The sequence below is a fragment of the Cavia porcellus genome, unplaced genomic scaffold (assembly GCF_034190915.1).
Source record: "Cavia porcellus strain 051 isolate PalLab524CR breed Dunkin Hartley unplaced genomic scaffold, mCavPor4.1 scaffold_14, whole genome shotgun sequence".
Taxonomy (NCBI): domain Eukaryota; kingdom Metazoa; phylum Chordata; class Mammalia; order Rodentia; family Caviidae; genus Cavia; species Cavia porcellus.
In genome coordinates, this window is record NW_026947497.1 from 46,487,855 (window position 1) to 46,500,921 (window position 13,067).

The 13,067-nt window shown below is 38.0% G+C and overlaps 1 protein-coding gene across 7 annotated transcripts in view; it reads left to right on the forward strand.

Annotated features, from left to right (window-relative positions):
- The window catches only part of Trim2 (tripartite motif containing 2), a 166,497-nt gene extending 155,201 nt beyond the window's left edge, over positions 1–11,296 (forward strand). For 6 of the 7 annotated variants that reach the window (XM_063260861.1, XM_063260860.1, XM_023560382.2 and 3 more), the window contains 4 exons: positions 113–293; positions 1,308–1,378; positions 3,176–3,316; positions 6,631–11,296. In XM_063260861.1, the coding sequence (XP_063116931.1) occupies positions 113–293; positions 1,308–1,378; positions 3,176–3,316; positions 6,631–6,783 (546 nt within the window). In that variant the 3' untranslated portion in view covers positions 6,784–11,296. The remainder of the gene's footprint in view (positions 1–112; positions 294–1,307; positions 1,379–3,175; positions 3,317–6,630) is intronic. The other variant, XM_013160260.3, reaches the window with a different exon arrangement.
- The last annotated feature ends 1,771 nt before the right edge of the window (positions 11,297–13,067 follow it).

The following is a 13,067-nucleotide window of genomic DNA, read 5'->3' on the forward strand; positions in this document are numbered from 1 at the left end:
GATCAAATCCTAATCTCAGTAATTTATAACCATAGACTAAAGTGTGGAGCTTCCTGTCTGCGGGGTTTTATGCCTGGTATCCATCCTCAATCTCTATACTTGTTTCTAACAGACAAAAATTGGATCAGGAAAGCTGATGGGCCCTAAAGGAGTCTCTGTGGACCGCAACGGGCACATAATCGTGGTGGACAACAAGGCGTGCTGTGTGTTCATCTTTCAGCCCAACGGGAAAATCGTCACCAAGTTCGGTAGCCGAGGGAATGGGGACAGGCAGTTTGCAGGTACACTCGATGGTAATATGTAAACCCCCTTTTTTATGCTTCCTCTGCTCACGTTTGCATGAGGCCGGAGCATGACGAAGATACCATACCCCCGCCTGCTGCCCGGCGCTGGGAGGAAGGATGTTGGGCTGGGATGTCAGTGAAAGCATGGCTAGATAGATGCATCTGGGTTTCTCTGCCGGCAGGAAGCCCAATGCACAATGAAGACCTTGGTGTTTATTGGTGATCACTTACAGCACAGAAGCCTCATCTTCAAAAATGCATATTAAGTAAGATATGCATTTGTAAAGGAAAAATGGAGTAACTCCTGTTTCCCATAGCAGCGGCTTTATTGACATGGAAATGTAGTTCACCCTTCTAGGTTATTCTGAGAACGAGAGTTTAGAATATTCACAGGCCGGGCCATCTCCTCTCTCTTTTTGATGTGCTGCTGTTACAAGTTGAGACAGTTTTCACATCTGAAAGAGGCTGCACACAGTTCATTATGATGCTTTGGGTATTTAACATTAATTTGCATTCATTTCTATGTGCTTTGTCTTAAGTCCTTTGTCCTGCCAGGTTCTGAATGTCACCTGAAATGATTGAGTATGGATTTTTCTGCTCAACTTTTTAGAAAAATAAAAATTACATGTTGAAGTCTCTTTCCCAATGCTAAGAGTTGCCACGTCTTTCCTCAGCAGAAGCTGAGAATCTCTAAGAACCGTACATTGAAAGGAGCTGACCGCTGTGACTTCAGATGGCAGTGCAGATGGCGAATCCTGGCGCTTTCCTGCTTTTCCCACATCATCAGGGCTGCTCAGACTTTAGCTTGGGAGAAATCAGAGGAGACACTCCTAAGTGTAGAACAGTGCAGGCTCCAAGATTTCTGGAACTAGAGGTCATGTTGAGTGATATGACAAGGACCAGGTCCCTGGTTCTTGCTTAAATAATTAACATACTAAGTTTGGTTTTTGTTACAGTACTTGCTATGTTACAATCATTTTTGTTGTTATAGTCATCACGTATTTTTTCTCATCTTTATTGCAGGTCCTCATTTTGCAGCTGTAAATAGCAACAATGAGATTATTGTTACAGATTTCCATAATCATTCTGTCAAGGTATAATTTATTATACATTAACTGTTGCTAACTTTTAATTGCTTGTATGGAGGAATTAGTGTGGGGAGAAAATAACTTCCATAGATATTCAGGATTTAAGGGAGTTAATCTGCCGGAGTAGATTTTGCTTCTGCTTCAAAATGCAGCTTTTAATATGGGCATACAGACTTTGGAAAGCCAGGGAACTGAATAGAATGCATGGTCCCCAATTTCTTTTCTTTTCTTTTTTTTTTTTTTTTTTTTTGTCTTTTTTGTTTTTATCGGTATCAGGGATCGAACTCATGACTGCCTGCTTGCAAGGCAGGCGCTTATGCCGCTAAGCTAAATCCCCAGCCCCGGTCCCCAATTTCTAAATTAAAAACTGGTATAATTGAAGATGGATTAAAAATTACATTTTAAAAACCAGTGGGTTAAATGTAGAAGCAAAATTTTCAGATGCTTACACTGTCTCTTATTACTTGCTACAGGCACATCACTTCAAAAATTTTGATTTAATTTATTTTTTATTTTTTTTTTTTTTTGGTACTGAGGATCAAACTCACAACCACGTGCTTGCAAGGCAGGCACTTATGCCACTGAGCTAAATCCCCAGCCACTTGAAAAATTTTAAAACATGGCTTCTTAGTAAAAGCCAGGCATTCCTGTCTTCTTTCCTAAAGAACCAAACGGTCCTTAAAGGTCCTGACATTGTTCTCAAGTTAGATCTGTGCTGAAATATAGTAAACTTTCTTAGGTCCATGTTTGAAGATTCCACACTCTTCAGTGCCTGGTCCCCAGTACTATTGAGTTCATTAAGGACAGTTCCTGTGCATCTAGGCATCATGGTAATGATGTGTCAAATAATGTCACAGAGACATTTTAGAGCCATCAAGTATCACCAGAAGCATCAAAATAAAACTATACTTCCTATAGTGTTGTTATCAAATACATCAAAGTAGTAATACTCTGAATTCATAATCTGCATTTGATACATATATATATAAATGTTTAATTTACCACTGTAACCCATCACTTGACACACCTAGTCTTAGAATTTGTTTAAAAGTTCATTTACTGGGGCTGGGGATTTAGCTCAGCGGCATAAGTGCCTGCCTTGCAAGCAGACGGTCGTGAGTTCGATCCCTGGTACCGATAAAAACGATAAAGACAAAAAAAAAAAAAAAAAAGTTCATTTACTGCTTCACCTTTAAGAACTTTCATAGATTTATTCATCAAAACCTGAGAATTATATAAGCCCTATTTTAGCTAAAGTACTTTCTGAGAATTGACTTTAAAAAGTCCTCTGTTTATTCAACTCTCTCCCTCACACACACTGAGTTTCCCCAGTTGTGTACATAAAATCTAGCCTCTTTCTTGTGTTATGTTGATGTAGTAAAATGATAGTAAATTCTAAGTATCTGACCTAACAAAAAATTCTTATTAGATCCACAATGAATGACCATCCATCCAATTAGACATATAATGCTCATGCTTGAAAATTAACTACTTAAAGGTAGAAAGAATAATATTGTTGAAAATTATAGCCTACTTGTACTGCCTTATATATGTAGTCTTTTATTTCACTAAGTATTTAACAACTAGATATAAACTACAGAAAAAAGAAGAGTGATTTAGCAAATGATAAATCATATTTATATATAGCAAAATGTATGGGGATCTGGTTTGTAGTTTTTTCTTTTTTATCAGAGTGTCTTAATCACATTTCTTGCTGTGAATAACCTGTTCAGATTTTTTTTTCAGTGTGTAAAGTTGGATCAACTATTTTAACTTTGAATAATCTTAAAATATTTCTCATAGGTATTTAATCAGGAAGGAGAATTTATGTTGAAGTTTGGCTCCAACGGGGAAGGCAATGGGCAGTTTAATGCACCAACAGGTGTGGCCGTGGATTCCAACGGGAACATCATCGTGGCCGACTGGGGAAACAGCAGGATCCAGGTACAGTAAAATGCTCATGGGTGTGCTTAGGTGTGGTAGTATTTGTCAGAAGTGAACAACTGTCGGTTTCCCAGACTGGGATGTTTTCCCTTCTCCATTGGGTAGATCATAAGGCCACAGAAAGTCTCACCAGGAGAACCAAACTATGGAAGGTGGAGTAGACAAAAAGCAATGTATTACCAGGATAAAATCTTCTAATTTAGGTTTTCTTTCAACATAGTTCACACAGACTCTCAAGGGTTTGTGGATGGAATTCAAGAGATCTGTTGGTATCTCTGCTATTACATAACTGAAAATTATTACTTCCCTTAGTTATGAATATAGGCAACAACCACACACTCCAACTTTGTCACCAAGAAAAACCACAGAAATTTTTGTATCAGACTACAGTTGTTGCAGACATCCCAAACTGTCATTTATGTCCATTACACTACAGAATTACAGTAATTAATCAACCACTAAGGCAAAGTAAAACCTTACCTTATCCAAATGTGATCTCAAAATGGATCACATTTTTAAATGTAAAGATAAACTTTTAAAAAGTTTTAAGAGAAAAACCTTTGGGACATAGAGCTTGGTAAACAGTTTTTTTTTGTTTTTTGTTTTTTGTTTTTTTTTTTTTTTTTTGTGGCATGATACCAAAACTGTATCCAAAAGAGAGAGAAATTGATAAATTGAACTTTATCCAAATTAGCTCTGTGAAAGATTCCATTAAGAAAATAAAAATATACGCAGACTGGAGAAGATATTTACAAACTACATTTGTGGCAAAGGACTTACATCTACAATATGTAAAGAACTTCAGAACTCAACAATATAACAAAACAGTCCAGTTAGAAAATGAATAAGAACTACTAAGAGGAAAGACATACATGAAAAAGTGTTCAATTTGTTAGACATTAGAGAAGCATGGATTAAAGACCATGATGAGATCCTACTGCATGCTAGTTTAAATAACTAAAATTTAAAATATTGATAATACCAAATACTTGTGAGCATGTAGAGAAACTAAATCTTACATATTCTAGTGAGAATTAAATAGTAAGTCAACTTTGAAAATACTGTAGTTTGGCATTTCTTAAAAAATTAAGCATTGGTACCATACAACCTAGCAATTAGTCCTGGGCATTTATCTCAGAGAAAGAAAAACTCATGGAAGCACAAGTACATTATGGTTCATAGAAGATGTATTTGTAATAGTCAGAACCTGAAAACAGCCAAGCTTGCCATCAATTGGTTTATGGCTACATAAAGTGTGGTGTAAACTACTCAGCATTTAAAAGAAATAAATTAATAATACACTTAATAACTTAGGTACATTGCAGGGCATTCTGTTGAGTGGAACAGGTACTTTGAAAAGGTCACTTCTATATGGTTCAATTTATGTGATGCTGTCAAAATAACAAAATTACAGAGAAGGAAAATAGTTGGTGTTGGGTAGTGAAGGGAATGGGTGGGGGAAGTTTGGGGGCTCTAGTGTGACTATCAAGGGGTAGCAGGACAGAGAGCTCGTGTGATGGAATAGTATGTATTGATTGTGAGATGAGAATGTTTACACGGAGACACATGTGATAACTTGACTGCTGTCCGAACACGTCTCAAAAGTTCACGTGGGGGTTTTGTATGACGGTGTCATTGTAGAAGACATAACCATCAGGTCAAACCAGATGAAGACAAAGAGGTCTTCCATTATCTTTGCAACTTCCTGCAAATCTATAATTACCTCAAAGTAAAAAGATAATTAAAAATATAATAAAACTACGACACATTTGTTTTCGTCATTTAGGAATAATGGTATCAGGGATGACATTTGGGATTTTGGTTGCATATTGAAAAACAGTAGAATGGGTTGCATTCTGGGGTGGGGGAAAGCACTGCAGTACAATTCTGAGTGGGGATCCACAGTTGTTGCCAGGCTGCCAAAGGGATCCCTGCTGCATAAAAGTTTCAGTCTTACACAGCCCCATGTGATGGTGCATGCCTGTGACCCCAGGGAGACCAGGGGAGGAGGATTGCAGGTTTGAGCCCTGCCTAAGCAACTCAGTGACTCAGTAAGACCTAGTCTCAAAATAAAGAATGAAAAGGGCTGGGGATGTAGCTCAGTGTGAAGGCCCTGGGTTCAACCCCCAGGACTCCTCGCCCCTTGGATTTATTCTCTATACGGAGAACAAATCTTTTTAAATCCCCAAATGGAAGTCTGCACTCCTGTTCTCTGTGCTCACAGCTGCATGGCCGAACCCACACACTTAGCCATGGTGCCCTTTTCCTCCCTGCACCGGGGACCCCCAGGGCACTGGCTAAATTTAGGGGCATTCAGTGTTTCATTCATTTAAATCAGATAGAGACCATTGCTCCACGGCTACAGAAGTTACACAAAAGGCTTTGGTTTCACCTCCATATTTACCTTGTTTACTTATCCCAACATTAATGTTCATTGAAAGAATTCTGGGTCTCGTGAGGAGCACGAGCATCTGATGTTGTGAGAAGCCCCCAGGCAGGCAGCTAAGTTCTAGAGCAGGTCCACAGAGGACCAGAGCTGCTAAGCTGTAACCTCATGGAACCTGCCCAGTGACGCTACCTTTAAACACCATGCAGGCCAACAGAAGGGTCAGACAACACCAGCCAAGCCTTACAGAGGGGGAGAAGTGCACCACCCTGACCATGTCCCTCTTATTTCATCATAGTAGAAGCTAATAGACCAAAAGGAGACCATTTCATCTCCAGACGCATGTGTAGAGCCATGGACTTCTTCAACCTTTTTTTCTGAAAATAGAAAAAAGAAATCTCTGTTTCATCATTGCATATTATGACTCAGGGACATTCTCCCATGGTTTCCCCAGCTGCTGCCTTTTTCTCCCATAAAACTGGATATGAAAGGAGGGTGAGGCTGGAAGGAAAAAAGCCTCAGCATGAAAACCTAGGGTCATTCATTTTTCTCTTTTTTTTTTTTTTTTTTTTTTTTTTTTTTTTTTGGTACTGGGGATCAAACTCATGACATTGCGCTTGCCAGGCAGGCACTTACGGCACTGAGCTAAACCCCCGGCCCATCATTCACCTTCTAGTGCCATTCCCACCCAACCCCTATGTGAGCACTGTAGGAACGAAGTGTAACCTGGCAGCCCTGGCACATCCTGTATCAGTGACCCTGGGCACAGGAGCAGAGGTAAGAAGGTGAGGGATGTGGAAGCAGACAGAAGGGTTGTGTACATGACCGAGGCCTGAGCAAACCTAGGAGGTTATGTGTGCTCTTTATGTGAAAGACATTGGCATCACAGGTTTTCTAACACATCTCAGCATATTTCACACTTTTACAGGTTTTTGACGGCAGCGGATCATTTTTGTCCTACATTAACACATCTGCTGACCCACTCTACGGCCCCCAAGGCCTGGCCCTAACTTCAGATGGTCATGTTGTGGTTGCGGACTCTGGAAATCACTGTTTCAAAGTCTACCGATACTTACAGTAATGGCTCCCAGTTGGACACCCCTTTGAAAGGTCTTGCACTATAAACTGGAATGGATTTCATGACATGGGACCAGATTATAAACCAGACTTTTCATGCTAGAAGGAATCTTCAGTGAACTTTACAAGGTTATTTCTGAATGTAACAATTTATTTAAAAACTGCTTATCCAGTTTCCAGAATTCACCCATAGGATTTAAACAACAAAACTAAACAAAAGGTCTCCTGAATCTTTGAAAGCTGCAAAGTTTTACACCTGTGAACTATGGCTTATAGGACAGGGATTTATGTAGTTCAACTAATTTTGCAAAACAAACAGTTAAAAGAAAAAAGTCCTAGCATATGTAAAGATATTTGTTAATCTGTGAATGGCACCATTGTGCAGAGCTTCCAAAAACAAAACCTGTTGTCGTTGTACACTTTTTTTAACCTAGGTCCCAAGACCTAGGGAATCTTCTAACCTCACTTTTGCAGTAGGTGTTACTCTTGTGACATTTTTGAGTTGTCAGCGACCACATAGGAATTACTTTAAGGCTGTCTTGCAAGATCCCTTTGCTTTTGATCAGCAGGCTCTCACATTTAAGAATCAATGCAAATTTCCTAACCTTTCAGGGTTAGCTCAAAGATCATCTGTTTGTTCTTTTCACCTCTTTCCTGCTCACCTTGTTATCAGGAAACAAAGTCCATTTTCAGGGAAACCTGATATTCCTGACACTTTGAAAATTATATTACAAAAGCAGTGCTACCTTACATTCAATGAAAAGCTCTGGATTAACGTACTGGAATGTGATTGAGAAAAGTCCATTTGATGTGCCACGTTTTTCATGCATCTTTTCCTCTCCCACTCCACAAAAGCGAAAGCTTTACCTCCTGCAGAATGTCAGCACATGTAATAGGACACCGGTATCCTAGGACAGAGAGCCATAAGGAGCCCTTTGGAGGACTGATGGTGTCAACCAAAGGCATGTGATTGCTTAACGATTTCCCCTTAGAGAGCAAGTGTTACCAAAGTTCTGTTATCTCGAGAGCATTACAGGTAAGGGCATGTGACGGTTATTTATCATTGTCTATTAAATAGTAGAGGCATTAAGGGACTATGTATACATGATTAGGGTAAGATAGAATGTATAATATATGCATATATATATAGCTGAATCTTCGGTGTATTGAAATAGGCAGCACTCTGGAAGACAGAAGCATTATCTAGCCATTCTTCAGCCCATTCCTTTACCAGTGACACTTAAACCTGTCATCCGGAGCAAGCCCTCAGGCACGTGTAATTTTTTTGCCCCTTTTCCAGGAATGATGGTGGTGGCTGACATCTAGTCAGAGAATGACTTTCTGTGCTTTTGAAGGAAGGCAATGAAGGAGAGAAGGAAAAACAAAATTTGAAAAGCTGAATTACATTTAATTTAAACTAAGTGTACACGCATTTTGAGGACTGTTATGAACAATTTGGTCAATTGTTCCCCTGTCATTGATACTATACAATAAGATTCGGTCTGTTTCCACTGTTTTCTGCTCAATTCTGCCAATATAGTGTTGTGTTTGACATTTTTCCATAATGACTTGGGATCTTTTTCAGCGAAAGCACCTTAGAACTGTACTATAAAAAAGTTTTTCCTGTACCTATTATTATATGAATGTGTTTATTGCTTATTAATTTAAATGTAGCCATTCTCTCTATATAACTTTTTAAAGTTTAGAAGGGAAGTCTAGCTACTTCCAGTTCTCTATTAGATTTATTATGCCCAAATCAAGACTGAAAAAGTTTCTTATTAATGTTTAGGCTTAGTATTTTTTTTTTTTTTGTTTGTGTAGACTTTAAAATATTCAAGCCTGTCAGTGACAAAGTCATAAAATTTACTAATTCTGATTTTTAGAATTTAAACTAAGATATTGTTTCCTAAAGGCTAATGAAATAAGTGTTTGATTTTTTGTTTTCTTCAGTGCCAGGGGTGAACCCAGAGCTTTATGCATACTAAATACAAGCTTAAATACTGAGCTGTACCTGTAGACCAAGCCTTTGAACTTAAAAATATTCATCACACTTCTAGGTGATGGGGATAAAGTGAGGGACAAATAGACAAAAATTCCTATCCCCTTGGACATTACACTCTGGGGAAGAAATTTCATTTTGCTACTTACTAGTGTTCTACCTGAAAAATAGGGTAGACCCTTGATAATTCTTGGACTATTTAAAAGAAAATATTTTTAACTGCTTAAATTTAGTTTATTTCATGAGTAAAAACACATTTCTATTTAAATTATCACAGATTTTTTTTTCTTTTTGTTTGGTGCTGGAGATTAAACCTAGGTCTCCATACATACTAGGTAACACTACCCACTGAGCTATATTCTTAGCCCTTGATTTTAAAATGATTTACCTAAAGAGGCTTTTTTTTTCAGAATGTTTGTGAACTTGAAAATTAACTCATAAACTAATCAGCCATGACATCATATCAGACTAGATATCTCAGTAACAGGTTGAACACAAAGCTGTTTTTTCTTTACATGTCACAAATTGGAATAACAGAATAGATAGCTTGACTTGGATGTGTTCCATTGTCTCGTGTTAAAACACAAGCTATGAGAACTCCAGGAAATACTATATTTTCCCCAAAACTTATGTAATCATGTATGTTATACATTCCCCACTTGAATACATATGTACATATACTGTTTTCCTTAATAAGCATATTTTCGGGGAAAGTGCTGCTTATAAGATACAAATAGACAAGATTTAGATGAAATTTTGTCACATTCTATAAAATGGTTTCTGGTAAACTGAGAAGGATATTAATTTTAAGTGGCTTTTTTCTGGACTACCATTATTGTTTGATTTCTCTTTGTCAAGTGTATAGAACCTCTCCTACATCCATGATAAGTAGCGCTGAAAAAAATTCAGATTTCTCCTGGGCACTTCCGACCAAATATTGCCAGTTAGCATTTAAAGGTCAGTGACAGTACGTTCTCTCCCCACACAGACCTTCCCTGCTGGCCATGGGAAGGTGGGGGGTCACTTGCCCATCCCGAAAGAAACAACGTGAACAAAAAGCATTCATGACTCTTGGCTATTTTTTTAAATGGTATGTAGTACTTCGGTGAAACTTTGGTCCCCATAACTAAACAAGTCCCCAAGTTTCCTTACTTTCATTTAGTCTAAGACCAGAGCAAAGCAAATAAATAACTCAGATCCTTGCAACTATTGCACACTTGCTTCCACTACTAAATACAGGGTATGTCCTCACATGGAATTAACTGGAATAGCAGTACGCTAGCAAGGGTCGGGGAGCCTTCCACTGAAGGAGGGAACAAATGCTTTGGTAGTCGTACCTTCCGGGTAAATTCGAGGATCTAGCAAGTCAACATCAGATAATCTTGCTAAAAACTACTTCAAGTGAGAAAAATGTTTTTGTACGTTTGCGCTCTATTCCTCTCTATTAACCAGCTTATAAAAAGGGGGGAATTTTTTTTTTTTTTTTTTTTTTGTCTTTTTCCTTTTTATCGGTACTGGGGATTGAACTCACAACTGCCTGCTTGCAAGGCAGGCGCTTATGCCCTGAGCTAAATCCCCAGCCCCCAGGGGGGAATGTTTTTAGTTGAAGAATCGAAAAATCAGACATTGTCAGAGAAGAGAAAATTGAAACTATTGGGTGCAAACTGTATCTAATTCTGCTTAGAACTGAAAAAGTCATAATGCTATTGCTTTCTGTAAATGTTGCAGGGTTTTAAACTTTACAATTATTTTAATATTTTTGATAACTAGGAATCTAGTATTGCCATAAAGGAAACTTAAGTGCCCATTAAAGATTTGTTTGATATAAATAAATAATTCTTTTGTTTTGTTTTAAATGACAGCTACAAATCATGATGCTAATCTTAAAAACTTTTAAAGGTGAATTGTGCGGCAGTGATTGTGTGGTCTGTTTGTGGAGAATGTATGAAAGCTATGGATTAATATTCTAGACTAGATTAATAAATTGGCTATGTTGTTCCAATGAATGTACAGCACTTCCACTAATTTTTGAAAGCAACACAGCCTTAAACTCAGTGCATTTGCTTTATGACATTGGAATGTTCTGTCATCACCAGAGTGTATTCTTGTAGTATTTATATCACTCTCAGTTCTGTGGCTTTGGATATTATGTATGATTATGAAAGATTTTTGCTTCGTTTGCTTTTCAGATTTTTACATTCCATCTTTCTAGGTCTGTCTCATACGTTTTGTGTATAGAAAGAGCACTAAGTCTTGCGCTCTCTGACATTGGTACTGAAATATTCTCATCGTTTGTTCTTTTATGAATCAAAATGCTGACTGCCTATTTAAAGAACAGGATGAATGCTGTGCATCAAAGTGTTTGTATGTTCGTAGCTACATACGTACCACAGTATTTTGGATGCTTTAGTCTACAATAAAACTTTAATTCTGTCTTAAAACATAGGAGAAACAAGATTCATGTGTGTATCTTTACCATGCACAAAATCTCAAACCATAATAAAGCTTGTTTTCTCCATTTCCAGGGTGAATGTTTATTGAACAGATGGTTCCCCTGAGTGAAGGGGATTGTAGGAATGTTCTAGAATGTGTAGAAGATAACAAGCAATACCTCAACCAAACTGTTTATACTAGTGAGAAAAAGCTTAGTAAAACTGTTATGTTCCTAACCACCTGGTAGTCTTTAGGATGTACTGTATCTGAAACAGGAATTTGGAAGGCCTAATACATGGATAGCATGTATGTTTAGAAACTTTTAAAAGTAGATTTTAAAAAATCACTGTCCTTGTAATCTTTAAAGGATCACAAGATGGAGACTTTACAATGGGCATGGCAGACGGTTTTCTAACAAGGGAAGAACTGAAGGGAGATCTTACTACCAGTGTTATCTTTAGGTACCAGAATTTAGTTGCATGGAATTCGTTCCAATAAAACAGTCTGTGTTTTATCAAGCAGTGGGTGACACATTTCAAACCATACTCTAACCATCCAGAGAACAAGTCTGGATAATCCTCTGGCTCTTCATCTCAGGAAGAGCCCACTGCTAAATATACATATGCCGTATACTTTCAAAGAAACTGGTTTCCACAGCCTTTCTCAAATTCAAGTAAACATTCTCAAACATAATCTGTATTCATAATGTCAAAGGTGCTATTTTAGAGGCCCCACCTACAGACCAGTATCTTTTGCATAGTTTATTTATTTATTGTCTTTTTGAGACAGGGTCTCATTATGCAGTTCGGGCTGGCCTTGAACTCACTTTGTAGCCCAGGCTGGTTTTGAACTTGCAAGGATCCTCCTGACTCAGTCTCCTGAGTGCTGGGAATACTGGCATGTGCCACTATGTCCAGATTTTCCCACAATTTTGACTGGACTCCTTCTTTGTGTTCCTAAAAAGGAATCTTTATACATTAATGATTGTAAACAAGTTGTTGATTTGTTTTGCATGTCTGCATATTTGCATGTAGTTTATTTTCCCTGATGTATTTATAGACCTTTAGATCATTAAGTTTCTGATTTGTATTTGCTGTGAGGCAGTGGAACCCTAAAATTTATCTTAATTGATCTGTAAAGTATCCTTTGTGAATAATGGTTTGTTTTCTAGAGGGGTAAAAGCATCCAGAATAGATTGTATCTCTGACAAAGATGATCTAAATTAGTCTTAAAGAGAAAGGTGAAACAACAAAATTTCAAAGACCAAGCATAATATCACTGATGACTGTGAACATTAATATTATAAAATCCTACTTCAGTTCACCTAGCCCTTGCTACTTGGCCTTTACAGGTTTTCAGATTCAGACTAGAGCACTTCACAGGCTATTTGGCCTACATATTAATATATCTCAGATGATCGATTTGGAACACATTCCACAGAAAGACAGAAATGTTTCTTTTCAGAGAGCACAGGAACCAAAGCTGCAGACTGTTCTGTTAAATTGGGAGGCAGGCAAGAGCAAATCGACATTCAAGCTTCATCAAGCTACTGCTCTTTCTTTCATTGCTGTAGTCCCTGAACAACTATAAGCATCTGTGGTACACCAGACTTTCAGGTAAGCATAAGCTATACAAAGATGAATCACGAAGCCTGTGCCATCCAGTGGCTTACAGTCCGGAGAAACAAACCAGATACTTGGAATACTATGACTACTTTTCTATGGGAGCATTAACAGGTATATATCAGTGCACTATGTTCCATTACTGTGCTAGCCAGCAGGGAAGAGCAGTAAACAAGGAAGTCTCTGCTGGCACAGAATTTTGGTCTAGTGGCGTGAGACAAATAAATACAGCTG